Source organism: Nelumbo nucifera, chromosome 2 (genome assembly GCF_055504915.1).
Source record: "Nelumbo nucifera cultivar China Antique chromosome 2, China Antique-T2T, whole genome shotgun sequence".
Classification (NCBI taxonomy): Eukaryota; Viridiplantae; Streptophyta; class Magnoliopsida; order Proteales; family Nelumbonaceae; genus Nelumbo; species Nelumbo nucifera.
The window spans coordinates 61,877,380-61,898,236 of NC_142650.1; the positions used below are offsets into that span (position 1 = coordinate 61,877,380).

General features: G+C 36.6%; 1 protein-coding gene across 3 annotated transcripts in view; it reads right to left on the reverse strand.

Annotated features, from left to right (window-relative positions):
* Positions 1–260: 260 nt before the first annotated feature.
* LOC104586906 (Transducin/WD40 repeat-like superfamily protein) overlaps positions 261–20,857 on the reverse strand; it is a 53,808-nt gene continuing 33,211 nt past the window's right edge. For 2 of the 3 annotated variants that reach the window (XM_088898100.1, XM_088898101.1), the window contains 10 exons: positions 19,414–19,545; positions 19,130–19,202; positions 18,703–18,742; positions 18,517–18,590; positions 14,375–14,439; positions 10,490–10,567; positions 10,182–10,354; positions 1,326–1,372; positions 837–1,062; positions 261–744 (listed from right to left, as the gene is read on the reverse strand). In XM_088898100.1, the coding sequence (XP_088754226.1) occupies positions 383–744; positions 837–1,062; positions 1,326–1,372; positions 10,182–10,354; positions 10,490–10,567; positions 14,375–14,439; positions 18,517–18,590; positions 18,703–18,742; positions 19,130–19,202; positions 19,414–19,545 (1,270 nt within the window). In that variant the 3' untranslated portion in view covers positions 261–382. The remainder of the gene's footprint in view (positions 745–836; positions 1,063–1,325; positions 1,373–10,181; positions 10,355–10,489; positions 10,568–14,374; positions 14,440–18,516; positions 18,591–18,702; positions 18,743–19,129; positions 19,203–19,413; positions 19,546–20,857) is intronic. The other variant, XR_016082522.1, reaches the window with a different exon arrangement.

The following is a 20,857-nucleotide window of genomic DNA, read 5'->3' on the forward strand; positions in this document are numbered from 1 at the left end:
ATGGACTGTTAGATATAGTCAGTTCTGAGTTACGCTCGAGATACTTGAAATGTGTCGTCCAAACCCCTCCCAATACACCTTATAGCTGGGACCAATATATGATAATGGTTCATCCATCTAAAAGAAGAAAAAACAAAGGTGCGATGTTATCACAACCCATTTCTTGGTTATTATGATATGGCAGCTTTATTAAATCGCAGTAAATTTCCAGTCCAACGGTTCCAGCCTTGACAACAATCTCATCTTCGTTAGTGGCGATGTTATCACAACCCATTTCTTAAATACAAATGTTATAACTATAACATGTATCAAACATCTCATGGTTTGACATAAATAAGTTATATACAGATATACAACAAAAACAAGAAACATATTACAAGGATCATGGTCTCTTGAATTTATTGTTTGATCTCTCTGCAATACAAGATGCAGCAATATCTTGGCATCGTACAATTCCAGCAGCTCCTCCATAACATAACAATCTTCCACTTCCCTTGTTCATATTCCATCTCACTCTATGCATTGCTATAATCTTCGGAGGAAATATTTCGATCTCACTCATTGCTGCACTCTTCTCATTCCCACCCCTCTGTAAATTCCCCAACTCTTCCTCGGCTGAGCATGCTAAGTCTGAACCAAGCTTTTTCTTCTTACATGTGTTTGGTTTTTGTGTTCTTCGATTTGGATTAGCTGGTGAGTTGTCATATCCAAAACCAGGTTCCGGATCATCACCATAGCACAAAGCTGTAGCAAGATAAGGTGTTACAAATTACACAAAAAGGGGTTGATAAGAAAACATCATAAATAAATTTATAGGAAGGAATTGTTAAACTTACCTAGAACTTCATCATTTGCTTTCTTCGCCTGATTGGAGCCTGACAAGATCCCACGGATGGATCTTGGGGTGTCTCCCCATTCATTCAGGGACTTTTTCATAGGGAAGGGAGTGCAAGGCAAAGGAGTATTCACTGAAAGGGTGGAGTCATCCTCAGTCAGTGAGCCACAAAGAAAATGTGGGGTCTTATTACGAGAAGGGTCTTTGTCCACTGCTTTGGCTGTAAGCTGTCATGATAACATAAAGACGTTGGAGTAGCATTATAAGCAGCTTGATAGAATCTTTTCAATCTAAAAGTAGTCTTAAACTAGTGTCAGATTAGAGAATGCAAAGATATAGTCAAGTCCATGGACTTCATGAGTATCTTAGATTCTGAGTAATTGTGGAGATAAGAAAGCAAAAGAATAATAAGCAGATATTTAACAGAAAATTACAAAAGATAAAAATCATTTCCACATTATAAGAAACAGAAAGAAAGAATTAAAGAGACCTGAAAATGGAGAACCGTTCCGTCTGCATTGCAATATGCAACCATACCTAATATTTGATGAATAACAACCAGAATAATTGCATAAGGATTTGAGGAGACAATAACAAGTTGAATGAAACAAATAAAATCTCAATACCGAAAAAAAAACACATTACCAATAAAATTACTTTGCACAACTTTATTTTCTCCAAGAAATGCTTAATTTTGATTATTGACAGTTTCATAATAAATGTAGTTCAGCCTTCTAGAGCAATGGAGGATAGGATCTAACATATCAATTTCTGGAGAGATCTGAGCATATCAGAGTTACTAAAATATATCAAAGGGGGTTCCATAGACTGCACCCAAGGTTTAAAATATCAGCACTCCTATTTTTTTCTGTTTGATATTTCATAGTTTGATACAATGTTTTAAAAACCAACCTGGAGGCCAAACCGTTATTGGCTCCGGGTCGTGGGTTACCGGTTCGACCATCCAGATCAAACGGGTCAGACCGCCCGACATGTATTTAAGACGTATATATGTGTGTGTGTGTGTGTGTGTGTTTAAATATATATTTTATCAATAAATAATGTATAAATATGTTGTAGATATGTAATATGTATTTTTATATTTAATTTATGTTTTTTAATTCAGCTTTTGATTTTTTTATTTATAAAAAATATTAAAATTTGCAATTAAAGGCCAAACAAGGGTTTTTTTTCGTGAAAATAGCGGGGCAAGGCACCTATTGGGACGCATAGGTCTCGAAAAGTTACCCAAAATAAAATAATAATAAAAAAAATAAAAAAATCACCCCAATCAGACATCGGAGTGCAAAGTTATGGCCTCCGAATGTTTGCATGTATTGAGTGTACAACCCGCGACCCGGTGACCGGGTCGAACGGTTCTTGACCAAGTCAATGGTTTTGACCATCTGACGGGTCTTGACTGAACCGGACCCGGAATCCTGGCCAGGTGATGGTTCGAACGGTTCAAGCAGCCGGGTTGAAAACACTGTTTCGATACATTAGGTTGTCTATTAACATCTGAAACTGTTAAAGCCCCTAACTCTCATTATTTACTGTTTCATGACCTTCGGTACCGATACGAGACACATGATGCAATGTTCTATATATTGGTATTTTGAAGCTTGACTGCACCAAGGTTTGAAAGTTGATAGTGCACTCAGATTTGGAAGTTTTTTTTTTATCATTATTCAGAATTTAATAGTTTCTACTTTTATGTTTTAAAACCAGTTGTTTTCTTTAGAAGGTACACCATTAGTGTGGATATAATTCAGACTTACAGAGAAATACAAGAGTAGAGACCAAAGGTAGGGGAGAAGAGAACTTCATCACCTGTTCTGTGGAGACTCTACCGAGTCAAGCATGTGGTATATATAATTTCGTTTATGTTTAAATTACAGATCTGCCCTCTTTAAACCAGCACAAAGACAAGCATACCCCTGTGCACATGCCTATGACATCAATTTATTCTAACACTCCCTCTCAAGTTGGGGTACAAATGTCATAAAGCTTCAACTGGTTATAGTTGTATCCCATTCTGCACTACTCAAACTCTTAGTAAATAAGTCCAGCAAGCTGATTTTCAATCTTAATATATGGTGTAGAAATTTCTCGAGTGTAACAATCCATATCAATATACTTGGTTCTTTCATGAAAGAGTAAGAAACAATGCAAACGAATTGCTTGGTTATAACAGAATAACTCCACAGGCTCTGTGATAGGAGTGCCAATCTCACCTACTAAGTACTTCAGCCGTATCAAGTCACATGTTGTATAAGCCATAATCTATATTTTGATCCAACACTTTTCTTCTTCCCCAGGTTACCAAGTTGCCTCTAAGAACATAAAGTAGCACGTTGTAGGCCTCCTATTTGATGAACCGGCCCAGTTTATATCTATGTACCCTTCCAACTTTAGATTCCTACCAACAGCATATCACAATACCCTTATGGCTGCCTTGCTAAGGGAGTACGGGAAGCTAAGATTAGCTTCCCAACTAATCTTCTATACCTCCCAAGGTTTTCAAATAGCTCCCCCCCGATCACTTTAACTTTGCATTGGGATCCATAGGAGTCTCCACAGGCTTTGCTTCTATTAGTCCTATTTCTGGTAGATCAAGTACATACTTCCTTTAAGAAACATTAATGCTATGTCTTGAGTTGTCCATGATCCTTAGTGTCAAAGCATTGTTGTATGAAGTCATTGAGCTCCTCAATACCACCAGTATCATCTATTATGACAACATGATCTTTTCCTCTACAGTCACGACTAAATTAGATGTTCTACATTGTACTACAAACTGAACTCCTGAACAACACTATTAAAACAACCAAACCATACCTAGGGGAACTGTTTCTGCCCATACATTTTTTCCTCAATCCACAAACCTGTGTAGACTCCCCCTGAGCAACAACCAAGAAATTGCCCCATATATACATCTTGCAAATCACCATAAAAGGAAAGCATTTTTATGTCAAGGTGATAAAGAAGACCAACACAAACTAGAAGCTAAAGAGATAGTAACATGAAAAAAATCCAAATTCGGCAACTGGAGAAAAGATCAGAATAGTCCACATTTTTATAACCTTTAGCAACCAAGTGTGCCTTAATCATTCTGCACTCCCTTAAGGTAAAGGTTTAATTGTATATAGTATATACCCACCTACAATCAACAACATGCTTCCAAAGAGGACAAAAAGTAAGATCTCATGTATGATTAATATTAAAAGCATGAATTTTCCTCTTCCATGGCCTGTTTCTAATTAGGTGATGCAAGAGCTTCTTGCACAAAATTAGGTATGGCAAATGATGATAGCAAAGTATTGGAAAGGATATCATCAATAGAATTAGAAAAAGAAAGGGGTAGATAATTAAGGGAAGTTGATATTATTTCACTTGAAAAAATGAAAGGAGGCTAACAATCACTAAAAGCAGAGTAGATGTAGAAGGTGAGGTTGAACCATGATCGTGGTGGAGAAAGAGGGCATGAGAAAATTTCAGAAGAAAGGGTTGAGAGGAACAAATACAGTAAAGAACCAGAAGAACGAATAGAGGGAGGAAACAAGGAAAGGGGTGAAGCAGAGCTTTCGGGCATGGCTTGCTCCAAAGTTTTCAAAAGAAAAAGGAAGTATCGGACAAGGCCACTGCAAGAACGTAATATAACAAGAATCAATGGTAAAGCACACAAGGTTGAAGGTAATTCAAATGAGCTAAGTGACGATGACATTTGCTTGGATGAAACTCATCCTATTGAAAGGTCAGTTGATTTGGAAAAGGCAGTGAACATAAAGGTCAAAGTAAGCAAGTTTTTGCAATTATTTTTCTTAGGAAGAGATGAATTCTCCAGAAAGACATTCAAAGAATTGGAAGCGAAATTAGTGTTTCTGTTGAAGAAATTAATATATATATATATATATAATTAATGTAAATATAACATACTGAATTTATTATATATAATTCATATATAATATAATATATAAAAAATTATTTTTTTATAATTTTAAATATACCTATATAAATTTTATATATTAAAATCAATAAATATTATAATGTAATAGGATTTGGATTTAAACCGGACCGGATAGAGTCAAATCCAAAGCTAATCCAATTTTTAATTGGATCCAGATTGCAAAATCTGAATCCAATCCGATTACGTAAACACATCATCCAAATTTGGGATAATCGGATTGGATGTTAAATCAGGCCACGGAGTTTCAAGTATCATTGACAAGCCTATTTGTAAGTGAATCATATTAAAATAGTAAACCAACCATTCAATCATTGAGAGGAAATGGAGGCTAGAAAGGCATAGTAGGATGGGAACAAGCTATAGGAAAGGTGTTTGGAAATACAATGAATTGTGCATTTCCTCCTACCTTTTCTCAAAGCAATGGGTAGGTCAAGGTCTGAATATGAAGGTGCTGGTGAAGGAGGTTATGGGCATGTCCTCTCTTCAGTAATTGGAAGCGCTTGAGACTCAACTGCAAATGTGGGATCAGCCTATGTTTTCCTTAGCCTTTGCCACTAGTACCACCTCTAGAGAATACGATGAGTGGTAAAAACTGGAGGACTAGCAAGAGAAGGGGGAGGAGCAGGAACGGAAGACCTCAAAGGAGAAGATCCCTCCATGGGAATAGGGGTAATTGTGGAAGGCTCAACACAAGACTCATCTGGAGTTGGCAAAGGAAGGGATAAAGAAAACAACTCAAGAAATCTCTCCCCTTCAGAAGGAGGATTATAAAAAGGAACCGACTCTGCAAACGTGACATCCATGGAAACAAACCAAGTGCCACTAATGGGATTAAAACAACAATACCCTTTTTGTGTGGAGGCATAACCCAGGAATGTGAACATAATCGGGTGCCACTAATGGGTCAAACTTATGTCTCTTAGAACTAGGAATGTGAACATAACAAGTACAACCAAAGACCCGTAGAGGAATGGAGAAAATCTAAACACTAGGAAAGATGACTCCAAAAGGAGATTTTAACCCCAAGACTCAAGAAGGCATGCAATTAATAAGGTAGGTAGCTATTAAAACTGCATCACCCCAAAACTTCACAGGAACATGGGTAACAAAAAGGATGCTCCTTGCAACTTCCACAATATGTCTATTTTTCCTCTTCGCTACTCCATTTTGTTGTGGAGTACGGGTGCAAGAACTCTGATGAACAACCCCAAACTTCTCAAGATAGGAGGTAAGGTCCTCAAAATATTCCTTAGCATTATTTGGTCAGAATATTTTGATGCAGTGTTAAACTGAGTATGTATTCATGGAACTGTTGCACAAGTTTATGCACTTCAGCACAAGAGAGCCTAAGGTAAATCCAAGTATATTGCAAAAAATCATCAATAAACATGATGAAATATCTATAGCCACCCATACACAGTAAATGGTAAGGCCCCCCACACATCAGAGTGAACAATATTAAAGAGAATATTTCTTGAAGGATAAGTGTTATTACAATGCTTTGAAAGCTCACAGGACTCACAATGTAGACTTGATAGACTGGTTCCTTTAAATAACTCTAGAACATAGTTGTCAAGGCGACACCTAGGCGACAAGGCACCCTTGGAGGCTCATCTCGCCCAGTTGCCAAGTAGTTTTTTTTTTATGAATGTCTTCGGAGTTCTAATGGGATCCAATGCATTTGTGCACTATGTTATAAAATACTTTTATATTTTTAATTTTTTGACATTATAATTATAAAATAGGCATTATTAAACTAGAATACTCATTTTGTGTGTTTATGTACTAATTTCTTTTTATTAGTTTCTTATTTGTTAGGGTTTAGTCAACACAAACATTGCTAACTGTTATTTTGAACCATGGTTCAAAGTATCGATACACCTCTGTGTATCGATAGAGGTGTATCAGAACTTATAACGACTCCCCCTATTTTTTTATTTCTTTGGTTTTCAATTTCATTTTTAAACATATATATTATTTTAAAAAATGGGTTCACGAAAACACTTGTAAACATGTGTATTGGGGCGCCAAAGATACAATACAATACACCCGATACAGGGCGTATCATATCGAAGTTTTGATCCTTGATTGAACCCTCAAAGATTTCAGAACCTGAACCAATAAGCAAGGGAAGAACTTAAAATTTTGTCTAATCAACACATTTTCTTCTTACAGACCTTCTTCTTCTTCCACCTTTTCTTTTCTTCTTTTCCTATAAGAAAAGTAGGGGATTCAGCCCCTATATTTTTTCAATTTTCTTTCCTTTGTTCCTTTTCTTCTCTTAAAATGGTGATTTTCTAAACTTAAAACATGAAATTTATACTTCTCTCATGAAAACTATGGATAATTATTAAGGAAAGATGGTTATGGAACCTAGGGAATTACCCTAGGATATATGGTTTCACTTAAAAAAAAATCCATCACCTAGGCAACTAGGCGACAAGGCGCCCCCTGTCACTTAGCCTCGCCTTGGCACCTTAAAAACTATGCTCCGGAAACAACAGACTCAATGAAGAAAAAGACAAATGACCCAAACGACTATGATATAATATAATACAACTAGTGGACTCTGAAACAAATGCAATTCTCTTAGGTTGTACTTGGCTCTGTTCAAGCATGTCTAACAGATAGATCCGCCTCATGGCCACTCCCAATCACCTTCTAAGATTTATGTCCTAAAAAACACAATTTGAAGGAAAAAAATGTCACACTACAATTCAGGAATTTAGTCAATTACTAACTGAAAGCAAATTGGTATTAAGTTAAGGTACATGAAGAACAAATGATAAGGTCAGGGCATTAGAGGTCTTAATGTCTCCCTTTCCCGTGATAGGGGCAAGAGAGCCATCAACAAGGGATATCTTATCTCGACCAAATAGGAGTTGGTAAAAGGTGAATAGCTGTGAAACACTAGTCATATATGGTCAGAAGCACCAGAATCAATGGGGAGGGGGGGGGGGTTTATGAGCACTTGAGACAGAAGCATGATGTGCAATGGCACAAATGCCTGAGTGAGCATATGCATAGGAAGGAATAGTCTCTATAGGAGCTATAGCAGTGGACTCCAAATAACATATTATTCGGCCATACTTCTCATACTCAGCCTTGGCAGCTACAAGTTGTTCTCCTACTAATTTCTCTCCACCCTGTCCGTGTTCACCTTGTAAGGAGGTGGCTACATTTGCATTTCCACCATTTTCTTTCTTGAGTCAGGAAAGAATGAGCTCTGGATGCAACTTCCAACAGGTGTCTTTAGTGTGTTTAGGCTTCTTGCAATATTCATAGATAATATCTTTCTTCACAATGTTTATCCTTTGGCTTCATTCCGACATTGGCATAGTGGTCAACCTATGGCTTGGCAGACTGAACCTCTACTCTCCTCATTAATCACCATAGCATACGCCTAAGACAAAGTCATCTCATCCTTTGCTAAAACATTCTTCCTCACAATATCATACTCTGAGTTGAGTCCAGTGAGGAACTCAAAGACACGATTTCTCTCCACCAACTTCCTATATGTTTTTGCATCCTTTATGCAACCGAAAACAGTCTCGATCAGATCAATCTCTTGCCAAAGAGATTTCAGCATAGAGAAATAGATGCCTAAGGGCTTCTCCCCCTGTCTTAGGTTATTCACATCATGCTTCAATTTGTAGGCCCGAGCAACATTAAGCTTTTGGGAATAGGTCTCCGTAACACTATCCAACACTTCTGTAGTTTCCATCCACAGGTAATGCTAAATAATGTGTGGTTCCATAGAATTCACTAACCAACCCACTACCATGTCGTTTTCCTGCATCCACCTTTCATAGGTGGGATTATCCTCCTCCGGTTTCTTCTTGCTCTCGGTAATGTAACCCTATTTTCCTCTACTACACACATGTATCTTAATAGAGTGAGACCAGGCTAAATAATTGGTCCCATCTAACTTCATAATAGTCACAACCCCAAAAAGATTCTCCACTGACCCCCCATGTTCAAACCCAAAATTTGTGGAATATTTGGTCTCTCTTCCAGTTTGTTCCATCGAGTGAATAGATGCAAACGAAATCAAATTAGGGTTTTATTAGGCTAAATTTATTGTTTTAAGCAAAGAACAACCCTTTAACCTCCCAAAAATAGGGTTTCACAAGACCCGGTAGGATGGGGAAAAAAAGAAAACTTCAACCACTCTTACCAGAGGTTCTAGAACTCAGTCCAACCAAAACCACCCTCAATAGAAATCAAAAGGCTTACCTCTGATCCCCAAGTGCCTGGTTCAAACTGTCTCTACGACCTATAACAAGATTTCTCCAGTTATCTAGGGTTTTGGGGAAATTTTTTCCAAGAACCTGCCTTAGGCTTCAACTAAGGATGAAAACCCCCACAAAAACCTTCCTAACTGGGCTGCATAAGTTGCTGATTGATCAACCGATCAGTTCATACACATTGTGTATGGGCAAAAAAAGAGAAAAAAGTCGAAAGTGGGAACCTAGCTCTGATACCAAGTTGAGAAATACACCTACAATAATTCAGAAAATATAGGAAAAAGAAGAAAGAAAGGAAGAGAAAGGAGAAGAAAGAGATTTAGGTAGTAGGTTGTGGAAGAAGAAGAGAAGGGAAGAGAAAAAAGAAGAGTTTGAACCTCTCTCTCTAGCCCCCTTGATCTCTTTTATTAACTTAATTCTAAATTTAAGTACAATTACTTGGATGCCCTTAATGAGGCAGCTAGCACTAAAGAAATAATTAAAGAAATCAAAAAAAAAAGCCCATAATCAACAAACATAACCTTAAACACTACTTAAAAGAAATAAAAAACACTACGGCCCATTCAGCCCATTCTCACTACAACCTACTCGTAATGTTTTAAGAATCTTTATGTACCAAGAAATCCAATCATACCCTTAGGCTGCTTTTGGTTTGAAAGAAAAAAAAAAAAGGGAAAGGTAGGGAAACCTATTTCAAACCAAACACAGCCTTATTTCTCCACAAATACCTAGCATCATCTCATTCTGTTCCCCATTATTATTGATGGATTTATTGATTTGCAATGTAAACATCTAAAAAAGAGCCATTATGCAGTGTATGCCCATCTATCTGAAGTCATGGGAGGGTTGGACTGGATGAGGCCCTAGCCTTTGGCAATTATTTATTTATTTATTGTGCACAAAGTTGCTGCTCCCACCCCCCCAAACTCCAACCCACATTCTCACACTTTTCAACCCAAGATTTTACCCTTACACCAAGCAATGTATATCCTCAAGAAACAAATGGAAGACAAATGGGAAACATAAAAATCTCAAGTCATTTAACTATCAAAAAGATTAATTTCAAACATGTATTCCCATGATTCTGTTTATGTACTTGCATAAATAATTAGCATCCTTAAGCATGAGGCACCTGTAAGTCGTGATACATGAACACTCCAGATTGTAAATGATGAACAGTAATAGCTGTGCAACCCTTGTTGTTGTGTCCCAGAAAAAGGTTTCCCTGTCACAGGGACATCATATGCAGCTTTTGACAAGCTGAGGATCCTTAGTGTACCATCGTCATAGGCCAAAATGATACACCTAGAGAAATAAGTAAACAATAAATCAGGAAACAGGAATAGAAAAGGACAAACCCAAGGTTCAATGTATCGATACACCCGAAACAGTAGACTAACCTTTTACGTAATTACACTGGTAAAAAGAATAAGACCATACCTAGGATCTAGCAGCCAATCCAGACTATAAACCACTCTTCTCACTGAATTAATTTCCCATAAAGGACGGTATGGATCACTGCAAGGGAAAATAACTTTATTTATTTGGTAAACATCATAAAGTCATTCTACAATTGTATACAACTCAGTTCAACCATCCTCGCACAATGAACTACTCAAAACATAGAAGAATAACTGTCAAAGCAAAGTCTCCGTAAGAAAACTCCAACAGTAATGCAAGAATCAACACCAAGGAAATGGTGTGAATTGAATGAAAAAGTAAACAAACAATTTGTATAAGTAAATAAGGTAAAGGCATAGAGAGAAGAAAGAGTAGACTCTAAGGTGCTTTGCATAACCTAGAAGTAGTTTTGCCAACCATTAAGAAAATGAGAGAAGTGACTGGATAAAACCCAAAGGATAACAAGTGACTATAAGTACAACCTTTCACAGTCACAGAGTGACACTAATTGAAATTCCATATTATCAAAAAGGGGTCATTATCTTTGTCCTGGCTGTCAGGGTTGTTGTAAGGGGTAGACTGGTCATTATCAAGTGACTAAAAGACTCTCAGGTTGATGTCACCAACTAGTCAATAAAAAAAGATGTAAATTTAGAATATCGACGCAATCTCATAAGTACAACTTACAATTTTGATATAAATGGACATTTCACCATGTAGAAATGGAGCAATTTCAGAGATATTTTGTTAATTTCACCAAGACATTTTGTGAAATTAACATCTTTTTGAAGAAACATAATTGCACACGGAATTAGTTAAAAAACCTTCAAGGAATCGTTTGAACAAGGATAATTGCACATAGTGATTTAAAAGGCTAGCACACAAGTGAGGCGCATTTTAAGGTATGCTCCTTGCCTAGGCCCCAGGCACAGCACTTTCAAAAGGTGTGTCTGGTGTACATTGTGCTTCAGCCCAGGCGTGCGCCTTTTGAAATTTGTGCATTTCTCTGTTATTTTATGCCAGAAAATGGGCTAGGGGCATCCCCGAACCCCCAACCAAGCCCCTTGGAGCAAGCCTTAACAAAGTCCATATTAGGGTCATAAGTTCTTAAACCCTACAAAAATAATTTTATATTTTTAATTGTCTTTTAAAAATATATTTTATTAGGATGAATGAATGAGCAACATTAGAAAATATGGGGGTCTTGGAGCAAGCCGAAGCAGAGTAGAACCCCCTATTTCCTAAGGTTGCTCATTCATTCATCCTAATAAATTATTTTTGAAAGACAATTAAAATTATAAAATTACTTTTTTGTAGGTATTAAGAATTTAAGACCCTAATATGGACTTTTTTTTGGATTGCCTCAAGGGGCTTGGTACAAAGGCGGCTCGTAGAATCAAGAATGCATAATGTTTAACACCACACTAACTATTTGAAGCAATGCAATTGGGAAAAGAATAAAGTGAGTGAGCGTTTTGTATGTTTTATATGTCATATTTGATTTTATTTTTAAATTTTCATTTTAAATATGTTTTCCATGTTATATTTATGTGTTTTTATTTGAGATAATAGGTTTTTTAAATATAATTTTTTGAATTTAAGTTTTTTTTTTGTATTTTTTGGCATTTGTTTGAATTTTTGTATCTTGCATCAAAAAGGCACACGGCTCGCCTTGTGACTTGCGCCTCAGGTGCAAAATGCTCCTTGCGCTTTTTTTGCGCCTTGCACTTTTAAAACACTGATTGCACATTTAAGGCTTAAAAAACCATCACAAAGAACTATATAAATCATAACACCCTGTAGAACTTGAATCAAACTGCTAGTTCAATTCCTTGTACTCAATTGTTTTTTCCTTTTTTCAAAGATATACCTGAAAAATGAATCCTAAACTTCCAAAGTTAAATAGAGATGAAAAAAAAATATTGAGAAGATCCAACACAAAATGAACACACACATTTACATATTGTTTTATTGAGCTTCATGACATACTCAAACAGATTCAACATTTTTGCACTCCTTTCTCAACCAAGAAGTGGCCGCAAGACAGAAGGAAAATAAGAACTCAAATGGGGAAGAGAGAACAAAAGGGAGAAAAAGAAGAAACAAAAGAGAGAGAAATGGAAGATACAAAGAAATGAGAAAATAGAGAGAGAAACAGAGATAGAACGAAGAAGACTCTACCTGGTTGTTCTGGTCAAGAGGGAGGAAGGAGGAAATCTGACCAGAACAACCAGGTCTGTCAAGAGATAGAAATTCCCTCCTTTCATCTGTCAATGGGTTCAGTCTGTGAAGAGGAATGGGAAGACTCTACCTGGTTGTTCTGGTCAATTTCCTTCCTCTGCAAGCATGAAGATGCATAACACTAGCCGAGATCCTCCTCCTTAATATAAAAGACTTTTATTAAAAATAAAGAAAAACGAGATCCTCCTTCCTCTTCTTCCTCCTCCCATCTACTTCTTCCTCCTCATCCCCCTCTTAAAGAGGCTTATGCCTCTTACATTCTGAACTATACCTCACGCCTCTAGGTAGTGGAACGCCTCCGCATTTTAAAATATTGCTCAAAACCAAAACCAAACCAATTATCAATTGGGATAGTTGGGTGTCTGACTCTGCCCCAATAAAAGTCAGTTTTAATTGACATCTCTAATTAGCTAGAATATGACTACATGGAACTTCATTTTAGATAATAGGGTCATTTACTAAAACACCCCCTATACTTTACAAACAATTTACTTAATCAACCTTCTGTTAAGAATCCTTTGTTTTTCTGTCTAAAAATGGTAATGTGACCATATAAACAGAGTAAAATTTTTAAAGGCATGAGCCCAAGCTTTTTTTATTCCAAAAGTACCCTCAAAACTTAATATCAAACTTGTGGAGAGACATAAGGTTTGATTTTCAGATCTATCAAAAACTGTTTGGCTTCAGTAGAATGAGGAAGAGAGAACAATAGCATCTAAGGTTCTTCGTCAGCAATGGTTGAATGGTTCATCTTCCTTCTTCAAATAGAGAGCAAATTTTACCAAATAGAGTTGTTGCCAGTGTTTTTTTTACTGGGGACAAGAATGACATTTCCATTTTTGTTTTCTGTAGATTAAATTCCTTTGAAGGGATATCAAGACTTAAGGCCAAAACTGTCATTTTCCACTTTCATCTAATGGAAGGTCAATAAAGTAAATTGGTTGCAAACTATAGGGGGTGTTTTAGTAAAATGCAAACTATAGGGTAGGTTTAGTAATCCATTAACTACAAGGGATGTTTTAGCACAAGACCCTAGATAATATAACCTTAATAAAACTAAAAATAAATAGTTAGTTGTTTATATCTTGATAAAACAAGTGTTGTTACTTACATATCATATGAAGTTTTCCCTTTTAGACAAAATATAACAAAATTTACAGGAAACCAAGAAACATTTATGTATTATTAATTACATAACTGGTTCAGCTCTTAATCAGTTCAGAATAGCAAAAACTGGTCCTGAGCCAATTATAAGTAGAACACAAAACACAGAACCATAACCACTGTAATTAGTTTGGTTTGGTTCGGTTCTACCATGCAGACAAGACCCATTTACAGACCATAATCAGATTAATCCAGATTGATACAAATCTCATATGACTATAAACAGATCAACCATGTATGATCCATAACCAGCTTATTTGGATAAGAATCAGTCCATTAAACAGTTGATTGACAACCCAATTGCAGGAAACAAAGATCTTCAAAGAAAAGCCTTAACCAACATAAAGCATGACAAAGATGATCAATCATACGTTCTTTTTCCAGTAAACCATCAATCATACATTCTTTAGTTATTATTTCTTATCTTACAGTCTCCTTACCTACCCTAATGCCACCAATTTCAGAGATTATCTTTTCTTTAATTTGGAATCATAACAGAGGAAAAGCATACACCCTTACCGCAAGTCCCAAAATCTTAGGCTTCCGTGTCCAGCAGTTACTATTACATTTGCACCCTCCGCATCACTGAATACCATATAATTGCATTTCAGACATCTCATTTAAAAAAATATAGGAACATATGAAGAGCTTTATTGATCAAGAAAATAAAAAATCATGCCCAGAAAAATAAAATGAGCATGGAGAAAGATCTTTTCTTTCTTCTTTTGGACAAATATAGATTAGTGTTTTTTTTTACCAGCAACAAATATAGATTAGTATTAATCAGCTGAAAAGAGCATAATTACAGCAGCCCCATGAGTGCCACGTGTTTGCACACTGTGGATATACAAAAATACTGTACACTTTTCATCCCATTTACACACAAAAACATCTCTATCGTAAAAGAGGAAGAATATGGTATTCCCCTAAATGTTTTTGTACTCCTAGGCATGAATTCTCATGCCTTGTATTTTCCTGAACACCATCTGTTCCAGTTGAGATGTGTTCTCAAAGAACCTAGCATTTCTCTCAGTTCAAATTGCCCAGAAGACAGCAAAGAGAGAAACCCTCCACACAACCGCCCCTCTTCTGCTTAAACCCCTCAAGTGCAAGCTCGAAAAGAAGGCCTCAACAGACTCTAGGCAGCATGAGCCACCCCAAATCCAGGCCCAGGCCATCATGGAAAAATCTACAACGCAAGAATATTTTATTCACTGATTCAATCTGTTCATTGCACAAAACACACCTGCTACAATCCACCACCATTTCCTTTCTAAGCATATTGTTCTTTGTTAAACACCTGTTTAAAGCAGCAGTCAACACCAGGAAAATTTCTAGTGCCCATGCCAACCAAATTCTTACAGGACTTTACTTTGAACTCCCTGGGCACCTCCTATCTCCACATCCTTATCTCCTCCTCTTTCTCTGGCTTTGGGACAACACCCTGCAACATCTGAAGCAAATCCAATACATGTGCCACCTCTCCTAATCATTTAAATCACTTCAAAGCTAAGGTTTCCAACCACTGATCCATTACAGTCACCACCTTTGCTTCCTTGTTGCTATCAATACAGTACAGTTGGAGAAGCAAGTCTGTTAAAGGCCTGTCTTGGTGTCTCCACACCAAACATCTGACCAAAAGCTCACCCTTGATCCCTTCCTAATGTTGTATCTAATACCTCTAACATATGGTTTATAGCTTTCTAAATACCTCTCCACAGGCTACAACCATAAGGGGTGCTCATCTCCCTGAATCCCAGTTAGAATTCCTACCACCATAATCAGCCCTCATCACCTGCTTCCATAGGCTGTCCTTGTTGAACCAAATCTCGAAAACCACTTGCCAAGGAAAGCTATATTAGTACTCCGAGAATGTTTCTATGATCACACACTACAGGATGTCAGCTGAATATACAAGCACATGCAAGCATTTTCCTTTTCCTAATGTTTACACTGTTTTGGGGGTGGGGGAGGTTGGAGTATTTACATCAAAACTTCATGATGAGCTCCAAAACCAAAACAATATATTTTTATGCCTTATGTTCAAGACAAATCACCAGATGAGGTTATGAATATGCCATCAAAATATGCAACCTAGTGCTTATGGGTGATATTTCCAGCTCGGCCCGGCCCAGGCTCAAATCGGACCCATAAGTTTTAGTTCAGGACTTGGGCCCATCACTTCAAGCCTGGCCCGACCTGCAATATATTATTTATATATTAAATATTTTCGTATATATGCATGTTTTATATCATTTTATATTATATATGTGTAGGCACCATGGTAAGGTGGAGGTTGGTCAGTCTCCAAAGGTCCGGAGATGGAGGCGGGAAAGAGAGAGGATGTGGGGAAGAAAGGAGAGAAGGGAGTTGCCTCTCCCCCAGAAACCCTAGGTCAAAGTTGTATTACTGTTGTCTCCTGGCAAAGAATTGCTCTCCTCCTTTTATAGAGAGAAAGTTAAGGCTATCAAGAAAGGAGTTCTTTCCTGTTAGGAAAGAGGATCTTTCATGTTAGGAAAGAGGATCTTTCCTGTTAGGAAATGAGATATTTCCTTTTGTTTGACTATTAAGGGAGCACTATTAGAGGATCCTATCCCTTTCGGATTCTCTTTGTATGTGACCCTATTATATTGATGTGGCGCGGGTGATGTCATCGTTCGACGGGCGTACTTTCATTAAACCCGCATGCGTAATTTAAAGATGCACGTGTAACCAGTATTTATTCCCGATCTACTGTGATTCCATAGTTCTATAATGGTCTTAGGTTCATCGCAACTCTGCACGCGTCTAAAGTTCATCGCGAATCTGCGTGCGTCTTTATAGATCATTGCAGATTCGTGTGTGTCTAAGCTTTATCGCAAGTTTATGTATGTCTAAGGTTTATCGCGGATTCACGCTAGCCGATGTTCATCGCGACCCGTTTCGAGTATGAGTTCGTTGCAATCGCAGATCTGCGTTGAACTCATCACAAACGTGCGATGGATTATGGATTCATCGCATGCATCCATGTAGTGTTGGTTTGACACCCTCTGTACTTTGATGGTCTTAGCGACCACTATGTACCTACAATATGTATAAAAATATTATAAAATATTGCAGGTTGGGATAAGGCATGAATGATGATGATGGTATAAATATTATAAAATAGCACATATAATATATATTCTATATAATATTTTATACTGCATAAATTATATCATATATTCTACACATATATTATATCATCTATAATATAAATTATTAGATTATAATAAAATTAATTAGTGACTTAGGTCCAAAGCCCAGCTGGTCTATGATCACCCCTAGTAGTGCTCTTGGTTCAACTAAGACACTCACTAGCTCCATGACATTCTTTTATATAATCAATAACAAGATCAAAGAAAACTATAAAATAATTTCAAGTACAAAAGAACAATTGCACATGAAGATCAACATTCCCAAGTATGAAAATCCAAGGCTATGGCCAGCACCCAATAGAGTTCTATTCATGTTACTTGATTACTTCTCAGCTAGGGAATCAGCAATTGAGTTGATGATATTTGGATCATTTGAACAAGATCCCAGGATCTAGCTTCTCTAATGGTGGTAGCCTCAGAGTGATATTGACATATTCAACCTTCACTTCTTTTATCACCACATCAAAATCACCTTCCACCAATGTTTGCAACTCCTTATTGACTTGGATAGTAAGGACTGGTCAACCCATCACCCAGAGGCAATGACTGATCTGTCTGACCTCAATGGCTCAAACCCACTAAGTTCTAAAATCCTATCAATTCAGATTGTATGAACTGACCAAATTCTTCAAATTTCAAATTTCGAAATTCAAAATTCAAATTTAAATTATATTACATAGATATATAATATATGTTATATGCAAAAAGAAGAGAGAGAAAGAGAGAGAGAGAGAGAGAGAGAGAACATGAACCATCATGCAGCAATTTAAGATCCTTAGCTCTCCCCATTAAAACATATCACTTGATCCATTATCTAGGTTCCTCCACCTGAAGGTACCATCATCTGCACCTTATGTCACCAACCAAATTTTTTCCCACTAACCACTTTCATGAACCAACGTGAAGGTTACCTCAGAACTATTTTTTATGTAAGCTATTTCTTTGCTTATTATAAAACACAATAAAAAGAATAAAATACGAATATCCATAACTTCTAAAGTAAAAGGCAAAGTATAAATATATCTGCAGTGCTCCAATCCGAGCACTAAATTAAAAAACAATGAAGTTCTAATAAGTTTCTTCAACAAGAACCAGGCATAATATCCTCAACTGAATCTAGTTTAAAATTGAGATTAACGTGAGAAACAGTTTATAAAAAAAACATTTGGAAGATAGTGATGTGAAAAGCATAAAAAATGATGCTTTTTTAATATAAAGCATAAAGTAAATTTCTGATAAATGATCATTAGAGCATTAAAGCATAATGGAAACACATCACAAGTTCACAACTGGAGCAGCATAAAGTAAGAAGTTTTTATAATATATATTAAAGTAGGAAGCAATTTCTTATAAGTAAATTTAAACTGTAATTCATCATCACATCAATACAACCAGTAAAAGTTGTGTATGGAGATCATTAAACAGGATATGATATGGAATGAGTCGAATGACAATGAATAATTCAAAATCAAATATGATTACTCAACTTTCATCTGGAGCCCAAGAAAGTGCTCGAATGGGAACAGTATCTGCACTAAAGCAAAGCAAAGGTCGTGTATCTGCAAAGAAGCAGGCAACGAAATTACTCTATTATCACATGGACTCCAAAATATTAGTCTTTATCAAGAGAAACAATATAATTGATAGAGGATGCAAATTTGGTGCCAATACCTTGAGAAGAACCTCCTGGAAAAAACTTCCATAAAGCAACCTGAACGAACAGATGTATCAAGTTCTCATTCTAGTTAAACGTTACACTCTATCTCCCAATGGAGTAAAGAGCAAAGACAAGCAGAAAGTGCATCAATTAAGATAATCTATACAACAGAATGCTTGCTGGGGGTAGGGACTGAAGATTAATTAAAATAGTGTAGATGTTCTGCCAAAAAAAAAAGGAACTGTTGACTGAAGAGACCATGAAGTAGGAAAAAAATGTCAAAATCTTGTACCACATTATGAGGCAACTTGTTTTGGAAAAAATGCAATCAATAAATTGCAATTATTGGCAATTTTTATCAAAAGTGTTACGAATATTATATTCTATTAAACAGGAAGAAATAAACAGATATAAACACAATGAAACTAAAGAAAACATTACCGTTCCATCGTGGCACCCTGCTAGTATTAGATCATGCGGAGCTGAAGGTGACCACTCCATTGTAAGAGGAATGCTGCTTAACAAAACAATAACTAGTTAATCACTAAGAATTAGGAAAAGAAATAGTACATTAGTCACCAAAGCTTTGGCAGGGAAGCCCAAATAATACTCACTTTACCATTTTCATTCTCCCCTTTTTGTCAGGCCCTCCATTGTCGGAATAATAATAAAGACTTCCTGTATTATTTGAGCTTCCCTGCCACAAAACCAATCATAAAGACTACCTTTGTCTGTCCCCACACTTCAACTTTGAGCATCTGAACACAGGCTCCAATTTAACAAAACGAGGATCAGTACCATCCTTGCGACAAGAAGAATACAAGACTTTGATTGTGTTTGGTAGAGGAACATCCCACCTGCATTTGAAAATTTTAGATCATGAGAATGTAAATGTCCACCAATATGGAAACAAGAATGTATAAGCCAGACTTTATACAATGTAAAATATCAGACCAGATCAAGCATGCACATCATTCTTTTATGCAATAATTTATTATAATAAAAAATACCTTCTGAGCAAGCAACCTATATTATAGATATGTTAAATCATATCATAATTCATGTATCTTGTCATCCTGTATGTCCTTAGTGCAAGTATTCTACAATATTATTTGTCAAGGCAACTAGATCATTATTGAACAGGGTGCTCCCTTTGATATTTTCTAGATCTGCGGTCCCTCTTGTAGATCCTATGAGTGATATATTTTTGGTTTGAAATTGCGACCAACCTGGTACCAAATTGGGATATAATAGAATTTATACCTTACCTTACCATAATTTAAGTGGAAGCACTGTAAGAACTGAATGAAGCAAGGATCAATGGAATCAATGACACCAAAATGCAGAAGGGGGAGTCCAATAGGAGTTGAATAAGAAACCAAAAACAGCCAAAGAGGTGAGGTGGAGGGGCACAATAGGAACAAGTAGTCCACAGATTCTTCAACAGCTTTCTACATCAAACATCTATTTGGAATTTGAAGACTTGTATGGTTTAACTGATCAATTGTTTGTACCTTGACAAAATATTCCAGCAACCTATAAACTTTATCCTACGAAGGACATTCCTACCTGAAATGAAACCAGCCTCAGTGAGTTCATTCAACCCTCTAGGTAAAGCTAAACAAAAGGATCTTCAAGCTTTGGGCACAGCAAGGTGGAAAGTATCTTCAAGCGTTTAAAGAAAGATATGAGAATTTGTAGCCCTCTCTACTCAAGACTAGCCTCCAAAATATAGGACCTTAAAAATTAGAACACAAGTACCATGTACAAGGTACAAATAATGAATAGGCCTTTCCACGAGTGAGAACTGGATAAAATCATGAAACATGCCCAATAAACTTGATGATGCCACTCCACCAAGAACAAAATCTGATATTCATCCCATCCACAACTTTTTAATTCCATAAAAATCCATGACCCTAGGTGACCAACCAAAAGGCATTTCACCAGATTTAACAACCACCTTTTTCACCAAAGCTCATTATTCACTAGATCTAATTACTACTAGTGGAGAATAGCTTTATTCATGGACCCATTTTTCTGAAACCCAACCCACCATGTGGTTTTAAAGCAAACCTTCGTAAACCTTCTTACATGTGACAAGATCTTCTCATATGGTCATACCCACTACCCAGTCAATAGTTATTAATATGTCTGGATACAATGACA